This window comes from Teleopsis dalmanni, chromosome 2 (genome assembly GCF_002237135.1).
Source record: "Teleopsis dalmanni isolate 2A chromosome 2, ASM223713v2, whole genome shotgun sequence".
Classification (NCBI taxonomy): Eukaryota; Metazoa; Arthropoda; class Insecta; order Diptera; family Diopsidae; genus Teleopsis; species Teleopsis dalmanni.
The window spans coordinates 62,141,455-62,168,526 of NC_051847.1; the positions used below are offsets into that span (position 1 = coordinate 62,141,455).

The 27,072-nt window shown below is 32.1% G+C and overlaps 3 protein-coding genes across 4 annotated transcripts in view; 1 reads left to right on the plus strand and 2 right to left on the minus strand.

Moving 5' to 3' along the window:
• Positions 1 to 9,009, minus strand: part of LOC119682289 (zinc finger FYVE domain-containing protein 9-like) — a 225,511-nt gene extending 216,502 nt beyond the window's left edge. For both annotated transcript variants that reach the window (XR_005252573.1, XM_038095696.1), the window contains exons 1-9: positions 8,914 to 9,009; positions 8,366 to 8,558; positions 7,371 to 8,305; positions 6,627 to 7,305; positions 4,267 to 5,082; positions 3,930 to 4,211; positions 2,784 to 3,280; positions 2,448 to 2,721; positions 57 to 303 (exon numbers count right to left, since the gene is read on the minus strand). Coding sequence is in view for 1 of the 2 variants with exons in the window: in XM_038095696.1 (XP_037951624.1) it covers positions 57 to 303; positions 2,448 to 2,721; positions 2,784 to 3,280; positions 3,930 to 4,211; positions 4,267 to 5,082; positions 6,627 to 7,305; positions 7,371 to 8,305; positions 8,366 to 8,396 (3,761 nt within the window). In the remaining variant the exon portion in view is untranslated. The remainder of the gene's footprint in view (positions 1 to 56; positions 304 to 2,447; positions 2,722 to 2,783; positions 3,281 to 3,929; positions 4,212 to 4,266; positions 5,083 to 6,626; positions 7,306 to 7,370; positions 8,306 to 8,365; positions 8,559 to 8,913) is intronic.
• A 6,656-nt stretch (positions 9,010 to 15,665) lies between these two features.
• LOC119674682 (general transcription factor 3C polypeptide 5) lies at positions 15,666 to 18,466 on the minus strand. The gene is made up of 8 exons (XM_038085836.1): positions 18,347 to 18,466; positions 17,569 to 17,770; positions 17,392 to 17,500; positions 17,056 to 17,314; positions 16,769 to 16,996; positions 16,549 to 16,713; positions 16,292 to 16,489; positions 15,666 to 15,809 (listed from the first exon to the last, which is right to left on the minus strand). Exons 1-8 carry the CDS (start codon positions 18,464 to 18,466, stop codon positions 15,666 to 15,668), a joined length of 1,425 nt encoding a protein of 474 aa, XP_037941764.1.
• A 2,267-nt stretch (positions 18,467 to 20,733) lies between these two features.
• LOC119677813 lies at positions 20,734 to 26,090 on the plus strand. The gene is made up of 3 exons (XM_038089344.1): positions 20,734 to 20,775; positions 20,831 to 24,210; positions 24,266 to 26,090. The coding sequence occupies exons 2-3, from the start codon at positions 20,908 to 20,910 to the stop codon at positions 25,625 to 25,627; spliced, it is 4,665 nt and encodes a 1,554-aa protein (XP_037945272.1). The 5' UTR covers positions 20,734 to 20,775; positions 20,831 to 20,907; the 3' UTR covers positions 25,628 to 26,090.
• The last annotated feature ends 982 nt before the right edge of the window (positions 26,091 to 27,072 follow it).

Below are 27,072 nucleotides of genomic sequence, written 5' to 3' on the forward strand. Positions count from 1 at the left end.
TTAGTATAAATATGAGTTTATAAATCAAATTATTTGTAATATAAGTCAACTCTTACTTAAGATTAAAATCGCGATCGTTATCAACCCATTTGATACTAACAACTTCTGTGTTTTTCTCATCAGCGTCAACAGGTCCACATACAATATCAATATCTGTATGATTTCTTAAAGCTGTTCGTACTTCTTCCATTTTCGATGATAATATTTGTACCATTAAGCCATCTTCTACTATACTACATTTACCGGTTAATCCACTTGTACTTTTAAGTGCTTCATTTAGAACAAAGAAACTTGCTCCAGTAACTAAAATTCCAGGTAATCGAAAAATATATAAAAACAATAAAAAGAAGAGAAATGAATATTATTGTTAATTAAGTTGTATTTGTATTAAATTTTTAGTTTTCTAAATACTAGGGACTGTGACTTAGGAGTATCAACCACGACAAGTCCAAATCGACATTTGATATTTATACGAATTTCATTGATATGTTTGATTGTTTTGCATATGTTTCATATATGGATATAACTTGATTCCCAAGATATCGGGTTTTAAATCTGCAAACGTTTTAAATAAAGTAATTTAAATTAATTAATTCTAATTAGTTAACAATTCTACAACTGGTACTTTATGTATGCATTCGTAAATGCTTAAATATGATTCATTGAAAATTTTTAAACTATAGGACTACCTTTTTTTCTATTCAAACTTTATACCTCTGTATAAAAGTATAAAAATGAAACTTATTCATTTTTATACTTTTTACACAAAAAAGTGTAAAATTGGTATATTAGGTTTGTCAAATTTTTTGAAACGCAAAGACAAAATCGTTGTAATCCATATAAAGTATATATATTCTTAATCAGCTCGAGAAGCTTAGTCCGTCTGTCTCTTTCCAAACTGCTCTCTCAATTTTTGAGCTATTTGAATGAAATATTGCACATATATTTTTCGGGTGCAGACTACTATCTTTTGTAACATTAGTTAAAATCGGACAACTATATTACAAAACTACCATTTAAACTGAACGATAGGTTATAAATTGTCTCCATCAGTAAAGTAGAATAAAGATATTCAATAAAAATTTTCTAAAGAATTTATTCATATTCATATAAGAGATTATATAAAATTTTATTCATATCGGTTCAGACTTAAATATACCTATCGTATAAGCTGCTGAATCAATACAGGTTTTTGTTAGAAAATCTTTTTTATTTTCTAATGTTTTTACTTTAAATTTGGAACTTAAATACTATTTATAAAATGCAACCTCATGTGTTGGATAGCTCTAATCATTATTATGTATATGTTTTTAAATTTATATTCTGTATATTATTATATATATGAGACCGCAAAGTAGGTTCAAAATTCAGTGTCAAGAATATCCAAGCTTTGGCAAAGCCAAAACTAACATCTTAACTTTTTTATATACGAATTGTGTCAAATAATATTAGTTATTGTGAAATTTAGCATTAATTAATCAATTGCGAAGATTGTTTTAAGAACTATCGGATCAATATTCTGGAACTACTCATCAAATTCGATGACCACGTACCGTTCATAACCGCTGAAAACAATTACACAACGAAAAAAATGGTAATATCAACAATTTTCTACGATAGCAGTAGGTAGTAGCTCCAATCTCAAGTGAAAAGCTGAATAACATCAGTTGATAGTATACCTGGTCTACTAACAGAGATGAAGTTTTTAAGGATATAATTACTACAATGCTGCAATTGTGAAGCACTACTTTGTAAATATGGCTAATAAGCAAAGATAGAAGTAAAAAGATCAATGATAATAAATCTTTTTAAAGATTTAAACGAAAAGCATTAAGTTTAATATTCATTTTTTAGGAGACGGAGGTTATACGAATATAATAAAAATGTAAGCAATTATAAAGTAATATGAAAAGTATAATGTTAAGTTGAAAACAATGAACATCAAATTTTCTTGAAAGTAGATTCTAAAACAAATAAATTTGACTGCAGCAGATAGGTATTTACGTATATAACTAGCTATTGATTTACATTCTATAACAACCATAACAAAAACCAGCAGGGAATAATTTGCCTGAACCTAAACTTGAATTCGTCTCATTGAAGTGACTGTTGTTGTTGTAACCCGCTGCGACTTGCTTGTCTAGTCATTTTGGGAGGTGTTGAACGGCACTTGGTCATCGCTTGGGACGAATAGCTCAAAAACAGACCCGGCCGTTCTTGGACTAGTGACAAGCGACTAGTTTTCTTCGCCTTAATCCAGATTAGCTTCAAATGTAATACTACCCATTCTTAATCCACTCTTGTTTCCGAAACAATTCCCTCCCCTTTCGCACTTTCTTTACCCAACTTTATCCTAACGAATGCATACGCATTTATAATTCCTTTTTTCATGTTATAAGAATTCACAAGTCTTAGACACACTTGGTCCTATTTATATAGTATCATACCTTTACGTGGTTGTCCTTGTATGTTGATAGCTTGAGTTGAATATGAATACATTTCTGTGCTATTGTCATTCACATTTTGCATGCACACCAAATGTCCATCAGCGCTTTTTGAAAAATTTCCACCGAAAGCTAAAATATGATCACTTGAATTATTAATTGCTTTCAGAACATCTTCTTGACGATTTTTAGGAATTAGAACCGTAGTCTGTCGATCCTCCATATGTATATATAGACCTCTAATTTGTGGTAACGTATAAGAGTAATTACGAAAGTCCTGTAATGTAAACGTTAAATAATTTTTAATTATTTAAATTTAAATATATTTCACAAACTTACGGCCAAAAAATTAATAATTGTTTGCGCTATTTCACCATATACTGACTCACGATTTATCATGGAAATATGTGGACATGGGTAATATCTATATTGTGCACCCAGTCGTAGCATTAGCCGTAATGGAAATACTTTAGCCCAAGGTACTTCATAGCGATGTATTAGTATACCTATTAAGAATGGATTTTCTGGCATTATCACATCTTGCAGACATTGAAAGTTCGTGCGTATATACAAAAATCCTCCATATTCGCGTGAACCCAGGAAGTTTGTTTGCCTGGGACTGGTATATGACAGTTCAGCAATTGGATTTCCTTGTTCTGCATCATTATATATTTCATTTAAATGTACAAAAATATCTTTAGGAATCGGTGGTTGTGACATCTCTTCCTTATTTGGAGGTATTTCAAATTCAAGTAGAATAATTATTTCATCATTTCCCACATGATGCATACCACAGGTGGTAAAATTTATTACAATCCGATTCATGCAGCATTTCACTAAATTAAAAATTAGAGTTAAAGCATATAAATTTTTAAGAAGTTAAGAACTAAAAGGTTGGTTAGAAAAAAGATTTCACATTTCATGATTAATACGTATTCTTGGATTGGGAATCGGTTCTAAATCAAATCAGTTCTACATCGTAATAATGTTGTTGTAATTCGCTGGGATCTAGAAAGCAGATAATATGTAAGGATTTACAAGACAAATACGTTGGTTCGGATGTGAATAGGTGATTGTCAATGGAGGATAGGGGGTGAAGGGTGGCGAGTGGAGGCTGGGATCCCAGAGAATAGGGGTTGATTAGAGATCCAACCGATGAAATCATCCGATTTTTTTAAGTGATATATGATGCAATGATTTCCAATGATTGTAAGTATCTTTTACTTCAGAAATTTATGCGATTCACAGTCCTAGCAATCAGCAAGATATCAACTAACAAGCTAATATTATTTTATTCTTAATATAGGTCGGATTTTGCAATTCATTCAATGGTTCAGAGTATTTCCGAAAAACTGAACCAAACTTATTCAAATATTTATGTGGTTTACAACCCTAATCCCATCCAAAGTGTTAACACACAAACTGAAATTACTTTCTTCCCAACATAGGATTTATATACTATATACTATACAATTTAATACTTACAATTAACAATCTTTACATAAACAAAAAAGTTCTTTTGCACTGCAAATTTAAGAGTCTCATTTTGCAAACGTTCTATGAGATCATAGTTATTATCCACCTCTTGATGCTTAATATTGCAATTACTCTCTTCTTTACTAATAACAATAGGTGGTAAGAGATTATTATCACCTTTTGGTATTAAGCAATTATCTTCAGAATTTAAGGGCAATTGTCGCTTTGGACGAAATGAATCAAATTCATTTTTACTCTTAGCAACCGATTTTTTTTCTTTGCTTTCAGCTTCTAAAATAAAATTAATAATGATTATAATAAAAATACTATTATTACCTATACTTACCATTTAATTTTTTTGTCATATTAGCACTACGCTCAAGCACAGAAGCAGTAGCTGCTGCTGCTGAGGGTGGAATACCACCGCGAAATAGTTGTGCCATCATACTCATCGCTGTTATGTCTGTAGTCGGTGCTGAATCCGCAGGTGTTGGAGGTTTATTATTAGTACGACGAGATTTATCTTGACTATTTCTTTTCGCTTGCTTTGCTTCACCCCACTGATGTTCCATGTTTGCTAAATCACTACCAGGTGCAATACCATCACTAAACATAACACTTTTTCTTTTTCTACCCTTTTTGTTGCTTGATTGTGATGAATTTGAAGAGTAACTGCCATCTTTCTTGAGTACACCGACAGGAACAATCACAGTAGGAGGTTGTGTTGATGTTGCACTTACTTGCATTGAAGGTGGTATAGTGGAACAATACTCCATTGGATTATTTGGATTTGGTGACCGCGAAGGTGTAAGTACCTGATTAGATTGATTAACAACATCTTCGCAGTCCGCTGCCAAGCTAGGCGCAGTCGGTTCAATATTCTGACGTTGTGTAAGTATAAGATAACATTGTACGCACACTCTTGATTCCGGATGTGTTAAGAAATCTAATTTAAACTTCTGTGAACAGCAAACCGAACATAAAACTTTACCGCAAGCGCGACAATGATGTCGACGTTTTATCATTGTAAACTTTGTATGACACTGCATACAATTGCTTGCCATGTTATCAGGCACCCAAATCGGAGGAACCTTTCCGAGATTAGCATGCGGATCGCTGTAACCAGTTGCTTCAGCTAATCCCTCATTGTCTGATGCTTCAACTATGAAAATTTACGAAATATTAGTAAGTTTTTTATAGATTATTATGTACAGATTATTATTTACAGATTACTAAGTTAATATAGTTGTCTACTGCTCAAAAGGCAGTGTGTTAATATTTGTTGAGATTTAAACACTGTTCCAAAAATTGAGCTCTAGAATATTTTCTTAAATACTGTAATTGCAAAAGGTGTTGACATACAAAAAAATGGAAACTTTAGAGATACTTAAAAGGTCTATATCTGGTATCCCTTAGTTTAAATAGGCTTATGTGTGGCTTACAACTAGCCAAATTAACCTAACCATATACTTCTATACGCAACGCTATTGCCATTTGTATCAAACTATAAAATCAGATGACTTATATATAAATGTCAAAGGCTAACCATAAAATAATTTATTTGAAAAGTTCTACGTTTGTAATTTGAACTCTAAGTACAGATACATTTCTTTATTTTATATAGTTTATTTTGCATATGGAAGATCCTTGCGCTCTCATTTTCTCTTTACTTAAATATATGTGCACCTTGATTTAGACATTTATTTTATATAGCGATGAAGATCTATATATAAATTTTCTGACTACTGACTACAATTAACGATTTTCCACTATTTAACTGAATTCCTCGCAAGAAACCTTAAGATATAGAAAGAAGAGTAAATCCATTCTATCGAATTTCGAAAATTTAACAGATCTTTCATTTTTACCAATGAACAATCTGAAATAGTGTCAAAAAGTACTGTTTTGTTTCTTCTGGAGGCCAGAGCTGGCCATTCACAGAGGAAGTGCCTAATTGTTTATTTTTCCTAATAGTTTCCACAACTTGTACAGTGAGTATTAAAAAATCACGTAGTTTTTCTGTGCGGGTTCCTATACTGAATAATGAGTAGAATAATGGTATTAATAATATTAAAAGGGAAATTACAGATAACCTATGTGTCTTCAATTTCTTATAGCAAGATGAAAAAAGAAGAGGTAAGTACTTCTCATAACAATCTCCAGGCGATAATAAACCGGTACTCTTAGGGATGCCTCTAAGGAAGCACCAAGACGGGCCAAAACGTCTGTTTTTTTTATTCCCTTCAATGTTCATATGTCCAGAAACCTCGATTAATGATGTAAGCAAGTCACTTTAGTTCGTGAATTTTTTCCTATACATGCTTCAGCTAGCTTAAGGTTGATCTTATGATGAAGGATTGAAGGGCTTAACGAGTGGGAATTATGTTACAATACCTCGTAACATTCTGAGGCTTTTATTACGGCCATTTATTTTCTGTTTCAATAACGTCATGCTTTATTCTGTCCATTTGGTATTTACAACTGCTAATAAACTTAACTTACTATAAAAAGCAAGGATTTGAATAAGTTCTAAATTGAATTTCTGACTTTATATTATAACTGAACCAAATAATTAACCGAATTATTGTGGCTTACATTAACCAAATCAATAGTTCAGAATAGTTGCGAATCACTAAACGAAAACTCTTCCGAAACTTATGCGTTTTAGAGCTCTGATAGAAACAACTTTTACTTTAATAAACTTACTATTTTGTGTTACTGTTGTTGCATCGTTTGGCAAATCACTACCATTTTCTTGTTCAGTATTTTGCGGTGCTTCTGTTTGTTTCCGGCTTACGCCAGGAGGTGTTTGACCAGCATTTGCATACAAATTAGTATGTGATACTGGAAGATCAAGCGTTGTTGGTCGTGGACGCGCACCTGTCTGCTCCTGTGCAAATTCCTCTGAATCGTCTATAGAAGAAGTATCAGAATTCGATGAGATTGAATTTTGTATACAATCTTCGGTTACAACGGTAGCTGCTGTTGTGGTGGCTTGCGCTTTAATTTCAGAAAACTCTACTGTCGATGCTTGAGAAAAACTATCAGCATTGGGTTGATCCGCAGCATTATTCCCTAAATCTTGAATAGTATCTGCTACAATATCAGGTTTTTCGGAATGAATTGGTTCTGTCGGCTGTGTTTTAAAATCTAAATCTTTCTTTTTTACACTATCCGCTTCCTCGTCATCTATGTCCATCTCTTGTAGCATACTATCTAATTCTGTATCAGATATCTCATCCATAGTGGAATTGAATGTTATTGGTTTTTGTACATCACTTATATTTACAACTTTTTGATCTACGATATTCATTGTTCCTTCTACATTAATTGGATTTATCACATTAACTGATTGGTTAACAATTTCTTCAGGTAGTAGGTTTTCCTAAAATTTTATAAATAGAAAAAATTATATTTGATATGATAAAAATATAAACTAGTGAAATATACCTGAGCTTGTGGGTAAGATTGTACACCTATATTTTTTGCTTTATCAACATCTTCATGCAATTGACTTAAAACTGAAGATGTGGTCGTCTCAGACAGCTCCTCAAGCACATTCCCCAACTCAGATGAAACAGTACCTTCGCAAGGTAACAACAATTGAGAATTGGCTGTTGTAATTGAAATTGAAGAAAGTCCTACAGCTAAATCTTCAACATTTCCTTCATCTTCTCTTAATGAATTATCTTCAATGAGCTGTTCTTGATTTTCGGTATTATCATTGTTTTGCATCAGTAATGCACTTGGATCATTATCCGGACTATTTGAGTCAACAGATCCAGGTGAAGGACCTGATGAAAATGTTGACGACGATGATGTTGTTAAAGAATCAGAACTTATGGAATTTGTGATATCAGCTCCAGTTTCACCATTTAATAGTTGTTTACCAGCAATATTTTCAGTGTATCTATGTATATCATTACAAGCTTCGTCCTCATCTTCATCTTCATCCTCAATGTCATATTCCGTAACTTGAGTATCAATTTGTTCCACACTTCTGCTTATAGTCACAACCTCATTGTTTGATAGTGTATTTGGATTTGGTTTATTATTGTCTGTTTTATCTTTTGATTGTTGTTCCTTTGATTTGATTTGTTCTAATGGCGCCTCCTCTATACTGACGCCAGACGTAATTGGCCTACATTCCTCGTCGTACTTTTGTAATGTTGCATTTTCTAATGATTCAACATTTTTTTGATAATCATCCAAACTGTTAAAGACATGTGAAACACCTACAAAACTTTTGTTACAACTGCTACTTCCAGCGCCTACCCGATCTATTGAAATTTCATCAGCATTCGATGCACAGTCATTTTGCACTTGTGTTTGTTGTTCTAGAACTGCATTTTTTTCATCTGCAGCTTCACGTAATTCCAAATTATCTAAAACATATAAAATTTGCTTTAATACTAATTAAAAAATAAACAAACTATATTACATACCTAACACCTGATCTATATCCACCAGGTCCATATCGACGCTCCGCTGTTAATCCATTTATACTGAAACCACAATTCAACTTGAATTTTCACAAAAAATACTTTTTTTTTCTAATTAACTGCGTACTTATAACGGAAATTTGTATACGTCTGTGAATTCAATACACTTTGTTTATTCTCGGTGCGTTTTAACGAGCTATTTATTCACAAAAAAAAAAAAAAGAAAACAAAATAAGTAACAATTGCACAAAAATTGCAAATGATGATTCATATTTTTCTGAATATTTACAGTGCTAATTAAATTTGTCGAAAAAATTTAGTATTCTATACATAATTAGTTAAAAGTTATATATATCAAATTAAAAAAAAACATAGAGAATTTTTTTTATTAGAAAGTTTTCTCAATAATAATTTATTTGGTTTCGTTGTAACAAAGTGACGAAGTTCCAATTAGTAGCTTTTATTAAATAAACACTTCACAAATTATTTTAATAATAAACATTTTTTAGAACACTTTCTAACAAAATATCAAATTTTGTATGCGATAATACCTTTTACAATTACGAAAACAAACGATTTCCAAACAATTCAACATTACAGGAAATTCATCGCTTTAGCAAATTTACTATTGAAACATCCCTGCACTTAAGCACTACAAAACGTACAAAGTACAAAAAGAATTACAAAAATTACATTGACAACAATAATAACAGAGGTAGGACACTCAGTGTCTTAAACATAATTATGGAATCGTTATTTAAAAGTTTCATGTGGTGGATATGCAATTGTGTTCTGCTATTATTTCAACACTAAAGTGCTTGAATTTTTGTATATATATGTAGTGGTTTTTTATGTTGGGGTTTATTTCGAATTTAACACTCCGTATTGGTAATGGATAAGTTTATTTATTTCTTATACTTAGTTATTATAAAATATTCTTAAAGTTAAGATTTATGTTTTTACGTCTTATTCACGTGCTGCTTTGTCTTTTTCCAAACTACTACTGGCGGGAACTGCGGCTATTGTTGTCTCCTTTGTGCCTTGTTGACAGTTCTTTTATTTATATTTTTTGGTGCTGCCACAGTACTCCCCCCTAAGTGATGGAGTCACTAAATTTGGTTGGAAAGCGAACGTTGCGTCCTGATTTTGTCAGGTTAGCTGTTGTATTTGGTCGCACAGACTGGTCGCCATTAACGTTGTTTGGAGTGTGGTATACCATTGATTTGTTGTGGATGTCAATGTCTGTATCGGGACATATGAAAGCAGCTTTAAGACGATCTATGCTAACTGTTTGTTCTTTGTTTTCGATCAGTATTCTAAACGTCTTGTCATTTCGCTCTAGTATTTGGTAAGGACCATCGTATGGTTGCGTCAATGGTGGTTTTACCTTGTCATTTCGTATAAATACATGCGTGGCTGAGCTTAGAGCCGGTTGGATGTGGTAGCCTCGGTCTATATGATGCGATACCAACGTTGCCTTGACGCTCTGCATTTGTTCTCTTAGCTTGGTTATGAAATCGTGTTGATTTATATTTCTGTGGCTAGGGTTGCTTACTATTTCGCCCGGTAAACGTAGAGTTTGGCCATATAGCATTTCAGCAGCAGAAGCTCCAATGTCTGGTTTAAAAGTCGTGCGTAGACCTAACAATACTATTGGTAAAACTTCTGTCCAAGAAGTTGTTTGGTGGCACATTAAGGCTGCTTTTAATGTGCGGTGAAATCGTTCCACCATTCCGTTACTTTGAGGATGGTAACTCGTAGTTCGTAAGTGTTTGCAACCGATAACTTCAGCTAGTTGGTTGAACAATGAAGATTCAAATTGTCTTCCTTGGTCTGTTGTGATACGTAAGGGTACGCCAAAACGTGCGATCCATTGAGTAATCAGTGCGTTTGCGATGGTTTCCGCTGTTTGATCTGGGATCGGAATTGCTTCTGGCCATCGGCTGAAACGGTCGATGATGGTTAATATATATGTGCAGTTGTTTGATGGTGGTAGCGGGCCGACGATATCTATGTTTATATGTTCGAATCTGTGTTCAGCGAGTTCATATTGACAAATAGGTGAACGGTTGTGACGTTGCACTTTAGAACGTTGGCATGGGATACATTGTCGGGTCCAGTTTCTGATATCAGCATTTATAGAAGGCCAGAAAAATTTTTCAGCTATCATTTTTGTTGTGCCCCGAATGCTGGGATGAGACAACCCATGCGTAGCTTTAAAGATATGTAGCCGGTATTTCTGCGGAATGTAAGGACGAATTCGCCCAGTTGAAACTTCGCAATAAATTTTATCTGATATTGTTGGTAAAGATAAAAGTTTGATTTCGATGGAATTGTTGTTTTTGATATCTTGTAGTTGTGGGCAACATCGTTGTAATCCAATTATACAATCGTAGTCGATTTTTGGGATGCTAATACTATCTATCCGCGAGAGAAAATCTGCTGGGATGTTGTCTTTTCCGCTGACATGAACGATATTCGTTGTAAATTGACCTATATAATCAAGCTGTCGGACTTGACGTGGTGAAGCCTTGTCGGACTTTTGCTGGAATGCGAACGTGAGTGGCTTGTGGTCAGTTATTAATACGAATTCACGACCTTCTAACATATGTCGAAAATGTTTTATGCCCTGATATGCGGCTAACAACTCACGATCGTATGTGCTGTATCGTTTTTGTGTATCTGTTAATCGTTTAGAGAAAAAACCGAGTGGTTGGAACGTGCTGTCTGTCACTTGATGAAGAACTGCGCCGAGAGCTTTATCCGAGGCGTCTACTTGTAATGCAAGCGTAGCAGTTTTTGACGGATGAACAAGTAGTGTCGAGTTTGTTAGTTCATCTTTACATTTTTGGAAGATTGTTTTGTTCACTTCGGTCCAGCATAACGGTGTGTTGTCGTTCTTCTTGTTTCCTTTTATCATTTGTTGAAGTGCAGTTTGAGAATCTACAGCGTTTGGTACGAACCTGCGATAAAAGTTAAGTAATGCTAGAAATCTTCTTAATTCTTTTGTTTTTGTTGGAAGCGGGTACTCGCTGATGCTCTTCACTCGATCTGGTAGAGGTTGAATGCCCTTTTCACTGATGAGATAACCAAGAAATTTTACTGTGTTTTGAGCAAAAACGCATTTTGATACGTTTATTATTAAACCATGTTTTCTGAATCGTTCGAATACTTGTTGCAAGTGTTGCCTGTGCTCTTCCTCGTTTGCTGATGCAATAATGACGTCGTCAATATAGGCAAAGGCGAATTCGAGATCTCGTAATACTTCGTGAATGAAGCGTTGAAATGTTTGACCTGCATTGCAAAGTCCGAATGTCATGTTAGTAAATTCAAATAATCCAAATGGAGTTATGATCGCCGTTTTTGGAATATCCCCCGGTTCAACTGGTATCTGGTGATATGCCTTAATCAGGTCGATGGTTGAAAAAACTTTTTGGTTATATAACATGTGTGCAAAATCATGTATGTGAGGAACTGGGTAACGATCAGGGATGGTGATTGCATTTAAGCGACGGTAATCTCCGCAAGGTCTCCAACTACCGTCTGGTTTTTTTACCATATGTAAGGGGCTAGCCCAATTGCTGCTTGATGGACGGCATATTCCGGCTGTGACTAAGTTTTGGAATTCTTCTTTTGCTGCTGCTAGCTTGTCTGGAGGTAACCTACGTGGTCTCTCACATATTGGTGGACCTTTTGTTAATATGTGGTGAGTGACTTTGGTCACCTGGCGATTTGTCGGTGTTGGTTTAGTGATGTCGATGTATTCTTTTAGTAGATCTGCAATTTTGCAAGATGTGTTCACAGTTGATATTTTTTGCGCATTTACCTTACGTTCACTTGCGGCTGAAAAAATCTTTGTTGATGTGTCGATCAATCGTTTCATTTTTATGTCTACTATTAATCCGAAATGATTTAAAAAATCTGCACCGATGATTGAAGTGTTTACATCTGCGATAATAAATGGCCATGTGAAATTTCTTCGTAAGCCAAGAGCTAGAGTTATCTCTATTTCTCCAAATGTTTTGATCGTAGAACCATTTGCTGCGTAGAGTATTCTTTCGTTCTTATTGTTTGTATTTGAATTTTTTTGTTTGGCGGCAATAAGTGAAACATCTGCACCCGTGTCTATTAGGAATGATTTTTTTGTCTTATTGTCATAGACGAACAGTCTTGTAGATGTTTCGTTTACAACTTCCTCTGCCGCCGTAGACGAAGTCGGTTTTAGTTTTTTGTGCCATATGTGCATGGCTGCTTGCAATTTTTTGCATTTGACCCATATGTTCTATGATACCAACAATTTGTACTGGTCTTTTCTTCACTATCATCATGACATTGCCGGTTTCTGGATGTTGAACGTGAACGTTGATTTGTTCTTGAGCGGTGTTCGGTTGATAATTTCGAGACCATTTTCGTCAGTCTGGTCACTTCTCGTTGAAGTTGTTCGATTTGTGCATCACGTTGAATATGAGCTGCTGCAGGGACGTTAGCTGCATTGACGTAAGTTCCTTGCATTGTTGAGTTTATACGGATTGTTTCGGTTATGTTGTCTGCCAATTCCGCCATCTTAGGTAGTTCCACTTGAATTGTGGCTAGACATGTCTGTACTTCTACAGGAAGACGTTGTAACCATAACCCTTTCAGTAATTGTTCGTCTTGTTTGCTTCCACTAATACGTTGCAATTCGCTTAAAAGATGGGATGGCTTTTTATCCCCAAGCTGTAAACCACTAACTAATTTTTGTATGCGTTTTTGTTCACTATCCGCAAAGTTTTTTATTATTGCTTGCTTGATAGCTTCGTACTTCTGAGTTGCTGGTGGATTCTGTATTGTGTTATAAATTTGTTCTAACAGCGATCCATCCAATGCTGCGATAACTGTGCCAAACTTTTGAGTATCGCCCTTTATGTTGTTGACTTGGAACCAGTAGTCCAACTGAATAAACCAAAGGTCAATGTTGTTTTTTATTAATGTTGGCATCGGCAGCTTTATTGCAGTGATTGTTGCGTTTTCATTGATTGGGTTAGTGTCTTCGGTTATCTTTTGCTCTTGAGTAGCCATTTTTTTTTTTATATATTCGACGTCGGCTTGGTCACCAATGTAGTGGTTTGTTATGTTGGGGTTTATTTCGAATTGAACACTCCGTATTGGTAATGGATAAGTTTATTTATTTCTTATACTTAGTTATTATAAAATATTCTTAAAGTTAAGATTTATGTTTTTACGTCTTATTCACGTGCTGCTTTGTCTTTTTCCAAACTACTACTGGCGGGAACTGCGGCTATTGTTGTCTCCTTTGTGCCTTGTTGACAGTTCTTTTATTTATATTTTTTGGTGCTGCCACATATATATAATACTCAGCTTAAATCATAGTTTATAACACTTGTTATTATTTGAATATAACAAGCCCTATAACTTTTAAATAGTATATTATAGCATATACCTTCAATATATATTTATATATATTACCAATTTTTTTTAAAAATTGGTTACCATTTATTTTTTTAGCATGTATTAATAAAATTATGATGTCTATATCATACTGATATCATTCTTAAGTCATGATTTCTTACTCATATTCTAATTTGTTATTATATTGAATGCAAGACTTTGAACCTGTAATAATATCTTAAACAGTTTAGTTTTTGTTTTTGTTTTAATTTTCGTTTTAAATTTTAGTTTTAATTATAGGATTTTTTTCTGTCTTCGGTTTATTTTGAAATGAATATTTTTTATGTATTATTATAAACCAATTTTGGTCATAATTGAAATGATTTTATCCGTCATTTTAAAAAAGAATTTATTTAGAGACGTTTTGAAAAGTAGTAAACTATAACAACAAAAACACGTTTAATATTATTTTTAACTAATTGAATTTTTGAGCTGTTTCAAGTATTGTCAAATACCCATCGTCACTGGTCTTAGAATTATTGCGTATATGTATTAATTGTTCGTAAATTATTTTTTTGAGACTGCAAGTTGTAGTCCACTACTTTTTAAAACCTCTCCAATAAAATACAATAGTTTTTATAAAGTAAAATAGTCACTATCGTCATAACTGACGGTTTACAATTAAAAATAATTTATTCAATAAAAAAAGAAAATTTCTACAGTTTTAAGAAAACATTTTTTTTTTTAACTTTTCATTCAGTTAATTTTCAACTTCGCTTATGAGGAAAGTTACTGAACTGTGTAATATAATGAGATAAATAAATAAAGAGATGTGTGATAAATAAAGAGATGTTATTGCTTCAGTTCGATTCTGAATATTACTTCAGCAAAACCGTTTTTTTTTTTTGGTTCACTTCCAGCTTAAAACACTGTTGTTCTTTAATATACGATTTTTTTTTACCATTTCCTATAAATAAAGCTATACACTTTATTCGAAAATGTATATTTCTCAATCGATAATTACAACAAATGTGCAATCGACTTTATTTACGACGTTTGCCAGGTTTGAGAATAGATTAGAGTACTAATAATTTCCGATTTTCGGTTCTCTGGAGTTTTATCTCAATGTCTATCGTACAATATTGTTATACGGTCTTTTGAGAGAGTGCTCTATCCAGCCATATTTGTGTTTCCTCAATATATCTTTAAAATAAAATATCTCTGACTCAACCGACAGATCATGGTTAGATATTTTCTGGTCAAATATTTTCTGGTTAGATATTTTCTGGATAGATTTCTTCGTAGACATTAGTTTATAAAAGTCAAAATTAATGATTAGATTGATACTCTCCCATGTTTTTCTTCTGTAAAATAAAACTGCGTATATCTTGGTATTATATATGCAAAGTTTTCTAGAGGTCAATATATGACATATAGTTCTACATATTTTAAAGTTGAATGAAAGCACTTTTAGTCTTTTTCATTCTCAAAATAACATATTCCTCTACGCGTTTTTATTAGTTTAATGTTTTCGACGTATGTTGTTTATAGTAATAAATTAAATTTATTGCTTGTTTAAATAGAGTAGACGATTTGTTTCATTTAGCCAAAAGTCAACTTATTCTATCTAAAATTGATCTGAATTAAATTAATTGAATTCCCTTACGTTGGTAATTTGATAGTATTGTAAATGGTAAGACATGAATACGAATAAAAGATGTTCACCACTATGTAATCTAATTAGTTTTCGTGGGATTGGAAACACATATAACTATTATATATGGATTTCCGTTACTATTTGAAACTCATTTTAATTTTAAACTCATAATCTTTACTTAAATTAAATTATAGGGTATATTATTAAAAACACAATTTAAAAAAAAAAAACAAATTAATTTAATGTTAATTTACTTTTTCAGCCCTCTAAATCATCCATTAACTGTTGAAAATTATCTTCTAATGATTCTTCTACATTTATGTCCATATATTCAGCTTCTTCTATGTCAACGCCTAATTGCATATCATCCTCATTTTCTATATTCTCAGCAACCATTTTTGCCTGTAAAATCATTTAAAATATATATTATATTTATATTATATATATATTATATTTATATTATATATATTATTATATTGATATTATATATATATTAAACTTTATGTCAACACCCATATATCCGTTTCTTTTTTATTTTACTTTTAAATTGACATATCTTAAGTTCTAGGAGAGCCGTATCGTCTTCAAATTTTCAATGGTTTACCAAAAAGCAAAATTTTAAACATATATAAAATTGTTTTTGGGATCAAAATTACTAGTATTTTTTGGATTTTAGCACTTCATATAATCACACGGGTGTACATATATAAAATATATGTAGCTTTTAACTACTTCGTATTGTTAAATGAGTTTATCTCTGCATACCCCGGTGTTTGGGAAAACAAACATATTTGGGTGTTGATGCAAAAGTGTATTTAATTTATATTTTATAATAATTTCTTTAGTAAAGATCCGTATACAATAAAATTTTTATAATTACTTACTTTAATTTCTTCATCTTCTTTATGTGTTCGATAATAATTCCTTAGAATATCTCTTATATTATTACTTATAATATGTCGGACTTGATTATCGAATCCTTGTGGTAACCAACCAGTTTTTTCATTGCATATTGCACCTGTTTGTGGTGAAGGTATCTTAACAAGCATTTCTTGTATTCTCGGTATGTGAATATCACGATACTAAAAAAAAAGAAACCAAGAAATAAAAATAAATATATTTTTTAAAATAAATTGCTTACCCTTAATATGCACTGTTTGGAACGTGGCATTCTATCTTCATCTAAATATGGATAATTAGCATCTATTGCTAGAGAAGTAACATCATCTTGTTCATCATCGTATTCCATTTCTGTTAAATCTTTTGTTGTACGTTTATTCTTACGCTTATCTGAAAGTTGTGAAAACTGCGCCAAAATAAGTTTAATAAAATTTACTTTATATTATTCACGTTTAACTTACGAATTCTGATACACCAGAGCGAAATCTCATACGGAAGTCAAATGTTTGATAGAAACGACTATTAAAATCTTTCCGTGGATCATAACCATAACGCACGAATAGTGTACGCCAAGGTCCACTCGCAAAATAGTAAGCAAGCGAAGGTGTTATACACTTCAGTTTATCATTTAAAACGCCACTCTCATATATTAAAGCAATACGTGTCCATATAGGACATTCCTCGAAAAGCTATAATGATTATATATATTATATATATTTTTAAGTTAAAAAATATATTTATTTCATACATTTTTCACACGTATAAACTGCTCATCTGAAACATATTTTACGCGCATTCGTTTCAGAATTTGTGTGTCTGGTTGTATTGGGAAAGGATTAACCATACTAAAATTAATCACATCACGACTATCGGATATAGTCTTCTGTAATACACCCAAAGCATCCATTTGCCCATCGCCTACTGGTTCGTTACGGAAATAATTCATTTGCACTACATCTGATCGTGCAAAAACATTTGGTATGTTAAGGCCTGGTAAACTGCTATTGCTGTGGACAAAAATAAATTAAATTGAATTTCTTTTTTTATTACTAAGAATATTATTTGAAATTGTAATTTTACTCACTCGAGGTATTTTACATCGGTTACAGATTTCGAGATTACCAAACCTTTATGAAAAGTTAATGTTTGTTTATCATCTTTTACTAAAGGTAAGTATTGAAAATCGCAGAGATCTGTAATTAAATATATCTTTAATAAGATATGTTGTACTATATTGTTATTGTATTTTGAAGTGAAGTACTTTCAAATATAAAGCTTCTGACAGTATTTCCTAATATTGTTACTTCATATTTTGGTGGTTTTGTCTTATCGCGCTTAGAACGACGAACTTTTACACTAAGCAAGAAGCCAGTATGCTCAACAGGTTCACAGAGCACTGGCTTATTAAAAGGATTTTCTGGATGAAATTTGAGTTGTAAAGCAGTGTTCTGTGAACTTAATGCCTAAAAAATAAATAAGGAATAAAAATTATTTATATAAAAAATATATAATAATATTAGTGCAATTAAATACTTAAACAGTTTTGTATATTTTACATAAAGAATGAAAATTCTCTTAAGCAAACACCATCTGCACTTCTATCCCTTTAAGACAACAATTCGTTATATAAACTAAATTTGTATGAAAAAAGAAAACACTAGCAACATTGCAAGATGAAGACAAAGACCCTTTTGTAAGAGTGCCCACTTAAAAGAGTATTCACTCAAAGACTATTTGTTTAAATAGACATATGTTGTATATAAACTGAAAACTAGGGACTAGATTTCCGTATACAAAACCATACACTGTACTATTAATAAATATAATATAATTCATTATATAACATAAAAACATACTTATATCATAACATATACAGAAATACATTTGTTCATTGAGTCTAAGTGGTTCGAATTTCATAAAATCACTATCGAAAAACTACCTGTAAAATACTTTGAATGTTTAAGATTGATAAATGTATATTAAATAATTTTTAATAATATACCATAACTATAATATACCATAAAACTCATATTCATTACCTGTGAAATTTTGTTAATGCCACCAAGTGTAGCAAGCATTTTGTCTACATTTACAACATTACCAGGATATTCAATTACTTCTATCTCCTTTGGAGAACGTAAATTTTTTTGTACCGACATCTTATTTGTATAAATATATTTATTGTTATATTTAAATACTTATATTGTATAAAGAAATCTATCAGCCATGCTTCTGTGAACTAGAAGTGAAGTAAATAATAATTCAAAATAAACATTTACATTTGACAGTTAGAGATGGTAGAATTCTACAAATAAAAATTTATCGTTAAGTGCTGTAAAATGTACAAATGGCATGTACATCTGCCCAAACAGAAAGTTTAGGCTCAAATAGAATGGTTTTAAAAAATATTCCAAAGAAAATTAATCAAAAATTATTTGAAAAGAAATTTAATTTTAATATCTTTACTGATTTGGAAAATATTGAATTTTGCCACAAAAGAACATAAGACGTTTTCGGTGGTCTTGCAAGCATATCAAAAAACAGGAAGTTGCTGTCCTATACTGACCGAAATGTACGCAAAACAACAATACAATTTTCTGTATCTATAGGCCTTTTCATGGCTCGCAAGTATGGCAAAAAACTTAAAGTTGTTAGCCTAGACTGGCCGAAATGTATGTAAAACAACAACATTATTTTCTCTATCTTGTTGTATACTAGCAATACACTTCGGTGTTACTAACACAGTAAACGAACTATTGTGAACATTCATTTGATATTCCAACGAAAATGCAAAATATGTCAAAAATCAGATATAAACAAAAATTCAAACCAAATTCAAAAATTTCATAACTTTGATAATTGAAAAAAGAAAAATTTAAATGTTTTATTTTGAAATTTTCAACATTTTTACCGTTCCTTTTTATTTTGTATTCAATTTATTTTTTAAATTATGTTAATTATTTATTTTTATAAACAACGTAATTTGCTTGCATTGTGCTACTTTTGCTATTTGTCAAAACATAACACTTGTCAGATTACAACAGTGATGCCAATGTCTCGCGTAGTATTATCTAATTCAGGGCACTCTAGACCAGATGCGATTGTGGTTCAATACAAATTACTGTACAGATTGGATGGCCACAGAATCAAATATATACGTTCTTAGTTGTTTACGGCAAAAATAAAAATATGGTTATAATGTAAAATTCAGTTCTATTAATTTAACAATTTAAATTCATTTATTTGGTATACCATAAAAATAAAATAATGTAGTTTTACCAGTGCATCAAAAAAAATTGGTGTAATTGTAATAGATTAAAAACATGTTGCGGGCCGCATAAAAATTAACCGTGGGTAGCATGTGTACTTTGGACAGTCCTGATTTAGTTGAAACAAATTAGCATCACTTCTAAAATATGTTAAATACTTTTTTTTACATATATTTTGTGTTGTGTTGTGTACAATATAAAATATAAAAATTGTGATCACTGAAAATTAATTAATTATAATAAAAAAAAAAAACAAAATGATTATTAGAAGGGCTATAATGAGCATATTTGTTTTATATATTCAAATTAATTAATTTATTTATGTATTTGAATTTATTAGTAAATGAAATCCGGATGACTACAATTTTACAACATATTTCCAGTGAACATTCACAATAGACTAATTTTTGAATTTGACTCCTAAAACTTAACTACTAAAGCTTAAGATGTAAAACTTTTTGCGAGTAAAAGCGAACTTTAAAGATTTTAAAAGCATTGTTGTTGCTTCACATAGTTTCTTTTGTAAGTTGCAAATATTTTTTTGCTACTGAATACATCGCTTTACAACACTAGTTTGTCGTTTGATTGTTTGACGTTTTCTTATTATTATGATTTACTTCCCACACGGAGTGTTTATTATGTGTTCGAAGACGAATAAAACAAATAAGTTATACCAGAATACTGCGCACAACGTCGCTGCTGTGTGTAAAAGTAGGGCATAATTGTCAAATTAAAATATACTTTTAATAACTTTGAGACTCACTTGAGTAAATTATAAAATTAAATATTAGTAATGTTAACGCAAATCAAAATAATGAGCGCACATCAACAATAAATTCAACAAGCAAGATGGTTAACTTCGTAAATATTTTTGGATTTAGCTATAATATAGGTATGTTCTCCCTCATTTCATTTTCAACATATACACAAAATGCTAACAAATTTAATTAGAGAAAGAAACTTGAAGTTACAAAATTAAGAAATGTAAAAATTATTGCAAATGTTGCATTTTGATATGAAAAAGGTTTTTTTTTGCATATCTGGCGTTAATATGTACACATTTATAAATGTATGTAATTGGAAAAATACAATTTTTGCCTGAATGTATTTAGAGCATAAACATTTTTCAGAATTAATACCTTTTTTTTGTATTCCAGAAAATATTTTTTGCCTGCTGCAGATCATATTTTAAATTTAAGGTATGTGAAAGCAATAAAAAGGCTGAATAGTTTTATAAATTTATGTATTTTCCAGGAATATATTAAATATGGATACCCGAGAATTGATAACGACCGAATTTTTCTCTTTGTCACTATTTTAAAATAGTTGCAATGGAAAATTTTAAAAATAACGAAAATACGACTTTAGAAAGTCATAATTCGACAACTGAAGAATTGACACGCACAGCATTTGAATATTCGTTGCCCACAAACGATGATGACATCACAGAAAGTAATAAAAGTACACCATATTTTACACCTTTGGATTTTTTACAAGGATCATTCGACTTTCCTTCACCCAATACAGATAAGTTAAACCAAAGTAAAGAAGCTGCTTCATCTACTGGTTCTGTTGCTGGTAAGTTAGCTTTGGACGAAAGTGCAATGGAATTGTCACAGCAAAGTTTTGACTTTGAAAATATGAAAAAAATACCTACACCAAAAATTCCGGTTGTAACAGCTAAACAAGTGCAATCCTCTTCACCTGTGGTAACTCATAAGTATAAACGATTTTCTCTTTACGAACGACGTTCCTGTTCTCCACAAAACTTAGTTTTGAAGCATACTGCTTCAGTGGAAAGTAAAATGGAAGCTGACGGATTTGTTGCTAATAAAGAAAACACAATACCTAAACTAAAAGATAAGCATGATGAAAATATTTATAAATGCAGTAGTGGTAATAATTCTCCACTGATTGATGAAAACGGCTCACCAAAAATATATCCAATGCATGAGGCTGCTATGCTTGGAAGTAATCGATTATCTTTCTCACCGAAACTTTTATCTTCTATTAATAATCTTAGTCTTGGAGGATCGCCTTTAGGTGTTATCAGTTCAGCTGGTTACAAAAATGGCAATTACTTCAAATTTCCGGAAATAGATCAAATTGTACAAGAACAAAGTATAGAAATAGATGAAAATGGTACTTGCCGTGACAATCAACTACGTTCTAAGCAAAATATGGCAAATAGAAAATCAAGATTTAAATCTCCAAGCATAGAAATGGACAACGTTAATGATACGGAATATACAGGAAATAAAAACATCAATCTCGAATCTAATAGTGATGATTTAGTTAAAAATAAGCAAACAGATAATATTAAACAATCCTTCACTCTCCACAAAACTGACTCTCGCAAAAATCGTAAAAATAAGAATAATTTGACTATAAAGATAACAGATATACCATCCAATCAGGCTCCACAACCGTCATCGCCATCTCCCAAGCCAAAGACACCAACAATAAAAAGCACAAAAGAAAAGGCTCTCTCATTGGATTCAGCAGCAGCAGTAGCTGTAAATGAATCTGAACTAAGAATTGTAGTATCTGGTGGAAGTCAAACACATATTAATGAATTTGAAACAAAACCACTAAAATTAAGTAGTGGGCAGTTGCGGTGTAGTGGCGATAGGCTACGACCTGAAATTAACATGCAAAACACATCAAATCGCTCAACTTCATTATCGCAGCTATCTGCATACGGAGATACACACAATTTACATTATTCTCATCACCCTGAATATTTTACTGGTACGAGCTTCTCCAGAAGTCTGCGACGTCGAGTACCAGGTTCATCAGATTTTACACCATTTAATCGTAAAAATTTATGCATAGAAACCTCAAAGAAATCATTATCGGACATAAGTAACAATGAAAAACTAATGAGTAAAGTTGTAATATTAAAGGAAGATGATGAAGTGCAAATAGATGAAAGCGAAAATAAAAAAATATATCAAACACATATCCAAAGTACTTCCAATAATTCGTTAACACCAAATTCATTAACGAATGTCCATAGGGGGTTACACAAGCCGAACCCTATTTTGCATGCATCAAATACAAACTTAAAAACCCTACCAGAATTTCTTACTTTAGTGGAGTTCACTTCTAGTCCGAAAAGTTGTGACTTTCCATTAAAACAAAAGTCAATGGATCTGCCAACGACTTTGGCACAACCACAAATTGTACGCACAAAAAACACAAATTCAAGTTCATCTACAAATTTACTTCAACGCAGAGGATCCAATCATAGTCTCACTCTAAACTTAAGCTTACACGGCTCGTGTAGTAATCTTTTAGGCAGCTGCCGTACTGGTTTAAGTGCATCAAACTATAGTCTCGGTTCTGTTGGAAACTCTACAACAAATCTCAACTCTAAATCAAGTTATAATTTAGATCAAAGTGTTTCAAGCACCCCACATCCTTTGAATATTACACACACGAACTCAAATACCACACAAGGAGCCAGACAAAGTTTATTCAGACGTCGGGGTTCCAATCACAGTCTTACATTGAATAATCTCAGTGCAACTTCTTGCGGTAACTTAAAAACTTTTGTCAGTCAAAATTCTCTAAACGTAGATAGATGTCAAACGCACCTTACAAGCGGAGTTACTAGAACAACCTCTTTTGTAACACCAACTAACAATACACCGAGTAATACTACACCTAAACGTGGCGGTTTACTTGAGAGAAGAGGTTCAAATCAAAGTCTTACACTAAATATGAGTAGCTCATTCGGTGGTATAGGCGGCACAGAGCGCAGCCTGTATTTAGGTGATTCATCTGCTATCGAACCAGATATTCAAATAAAATTGCCTTCAAACTGCTGTGCTGAAACTCATCAGCGAAAATTTTTCAGTAGCGAAAATCTTAACAAAGGTAACAAACAGTTTGCAGACCTTAACCAAGCGCACAAACGTGATGCCAACCAGGTGTGCTACGGTTCAGTTTCAGACCTAAATCCCAGTGTTGCACACGCACAAGATACCAAGCGCGATCATTTTAATTTTGAGGAGAGCACTGTATGCAATTGCACGGGGGTACGAAATATTATGACACGTCCGTTGTCGCCACAAACCACTAGTGAGGAGTTTAAAATGTATCTTGCAAATATACAGATGCTACAAAACGCGTCAAATGCACTGAGCCAAATCGATCTTATTAAATTCAATTATTTATTCGACAGCAGTTACACAACTAACAGTAAAAGTATAGTTGAACATCAACTTCCTGTTTTAAGTGCACACCATAACAACAAAGAAACTGAGACTCCTATTAGTGGCCTACTATCCACTTCAGAAGATAGTGAAGTAGCTACAAGATACCAAGATGTGATCAGTACTATTTCAGAAAATATAAAACCGGATGATCTTGAACAGAAACGCTTATTTCGGGAATTGCACAAGGAATTCTGGGACTTACCATTAAATCATCAGGAAAAACCCATGGTTTTTGGTTCCCAAGCTAAAAATAGATATAAAACAATTTTACCAAATGAAAATTCACGTTTTATTTTAGAAAAAGAACTAATACCCATACCCAAAGATATCGATGATGCGTTAGTGACGGATGAACCAAAGCTGTCCTATACAACAGATGAAGTTCCATACATTAATGCCAACTATATAAAGGTAATAAAGTTATTTATAGCTTATAATTTATTGTAAAATATTGCTTTTGTTACAGGGTCCAGATTATACATCTAAAGGTTATGTAGCTACCCAAGGTCCTTTACCAAATACCACCTTCGAATTTTGGCTTATGATCTATCAAAACACACAAAAACATATACATGTTTCAGATAGAACTATAACCACTCATACCGGCATCAAAGAGAATCACATTTTACCACAGTATTTTCAAAAAATCGTGATGCTAACCAATTTCTTGGAAAATAATCGTCAAAAATGCGCTATTTACTTTCCAGTGGAACTAAATGAAATTTTTATTACTACAAATAAACAAGAGACCGTAACAGCAAATAAAGAACTACAGGAGTTTTTGAAACCATTTTTAAATCAAAACGATGAATTACCATATCCAAATAAAACGCATTTTGCGGAACAAAGCGTTTGTTTCGAATCATTTGAGACGGACCTCAATGATGAAATATATGCGTTCTTCCCACGCGTTGCCAACTTTTTCGTAATTAAAAATATTGGAATTGTTAAAAAGAACGGATTTTCTATACGAAAATTTGTTATACTCTACTGTCTCAATTACCATTTGCCGGACTATAATGTCAACCGTAATAAACTTCTTATACAGAAGTTTTATAGTTATCACTATTGGTATCCCGATTGGCCGGATCATCGCTCACCTAGAGACGTAAATACTTTGGTTGACATGTGTTTGCATTTATTGAACTTGGGCAAGTGTGAGAAAGAATTCGAAACATACTGCGAAGATAGTGTAACACCGACTCAACAAATACATATAGAACCACAACAAGTTGCTCTATATCAACAGGATATCTTTAACTCAATGCAACCATTTCCAGTGATACACTGTTCTGCTGGTATTGGTCGCACTGGTTGCTTAACCGCAATTCTTAATGGCATACGTCAATTACGTCAATCTCTTGCCTATTCATTGACTTCAATGGCAGCTGCGGTCACAAAGGAGGCTGCATTAATGCAAGTACTTAGCCCTGTAGATTTTAGTCTACCGAAATGTTTTATAGATGCAATTAATGAAAGTGGAGACATATGCCAAATGAGTAATGATACTGATAGCAATTTTACGCGTAATACATTGCTTTATATAAAATATATTTTGAATTATAAAGAGAAGGACTCAAAACAGGTCCCCAAGAAAGAGGAAAAAGAAACGATAATTGAAATCAGACCGAATCATTTCACCGGAAATGAACTGCCCTCACTCTCATCTTTAGCAAAATTGCCAGACATCTTTGTGGATATATTGGGCATAGTATGTAACTTGCGTCTTCAACGTGGCGGGATGGTTCAGAACTCGGAGCAGTACGAATTAATACACCGAGCCATTTGTTTGTATCTTAAGAGAACGTTTGCATTAAAACGTTTTTAATTTTTTTTTTTTGTTTTTGTTTTTGTTCAAATAAGCTTTATCCGTAGGTTTATTGAACATCATTGATAGGGAATGTATGTGTGATAAAGTAACATGACTACAAAATATACCATATGCTATATGTATATAGGTGACTTTGGTAAAGTTTTTGTTTTTAAAATGAATCCCAATTTTATGAATATGTATACAATGTATTTTTGTGTGTGTGTATGTATGTTATTCATGTACTTCTATAGAATTGTACTATAGAACATTTATTTTGCTCTCTCTTAACTGAATGTGTAGTTTTTTTTTTGTCGTTTGTATTTATAAATTTTATTTTACTTACATTAAGAAGAAAATAATTTTTTTTTTAAATTGAATAACCAAATTAAATAATTAAGTTGGGATTTGCTTAAATTGTACTTTTTGTCACAAAGGAAATTCAAATTTCTTTATAAATTATTTGTATATTTTAGTTATAAGTGAAAATACTAGTCAAATAAATAGTAATGTAAAATAAAATGTATATTATTTATTTATTTGTAAAACGTTATGAAGAACTAATTTTAAAAATCAAATATAGCCACAACATTAAATAAAATACGACAACGCTAAGTATCACTATATGATTACTCTTGTGTTTCACCATTCGCAAATAAGTTTTACCATATAGAGAAAAAGGGTCCTACAAATAAATTTTAATGACAATGTACACAAACACAATGCTAGTCAAAAGTACTTGACAATAACTTGAAAGAAACAATAGTGTTCCAAAACTGGCAGAGACCTCATGGGGTACTTCAGCGAATTATCTACTCAGTTTACTCAACGAATATGGTACACATGTGTGGTTCAACAGTTGTCAGATTAAGCAAATCGATAACATAACATAAGAACAGTCTCAGGAACTCTAAAGGCTAAACTGTTTACAGGCACCCGGCTCACATTGTCGCACATATTCATGATACAATATCCTTGCTAGGTTAAATTAATCTGACTGACTTTAAACCACACAAAGACCTATTATTCTCAATCGATACCATATAGAGATAAATGTTTGTGCAAATTGTTAAAATAAACATTTTTTTCGCAACTATATAATCTCCATCAATTATATATAAAAAAAAATTATTAGGTTGGTATAAATCTCTATTCCTGGGATAGAATTATTAAGTATTTTTTAAAGATTTTTGAAGCGTGGTTTTATACCAAAGCTAAATCCTGGATATCGTAGTTCCATGCATTTATGGCAGTCTTTAAATACATTAGATCTTTTATAATCACATCTTTTTGTGCTAATATAATCCTTTTATTATTTTGCAATTATGATAATGGTATGCGATAAATAATTCAACTAAATTCGAGAAATATTTGAATAACACTAGATACCAGATTAAACCAATAATTTTCATACAGACATTAAGCAATATTCGAACCAAATATTAAATGACATAAAAATTCAA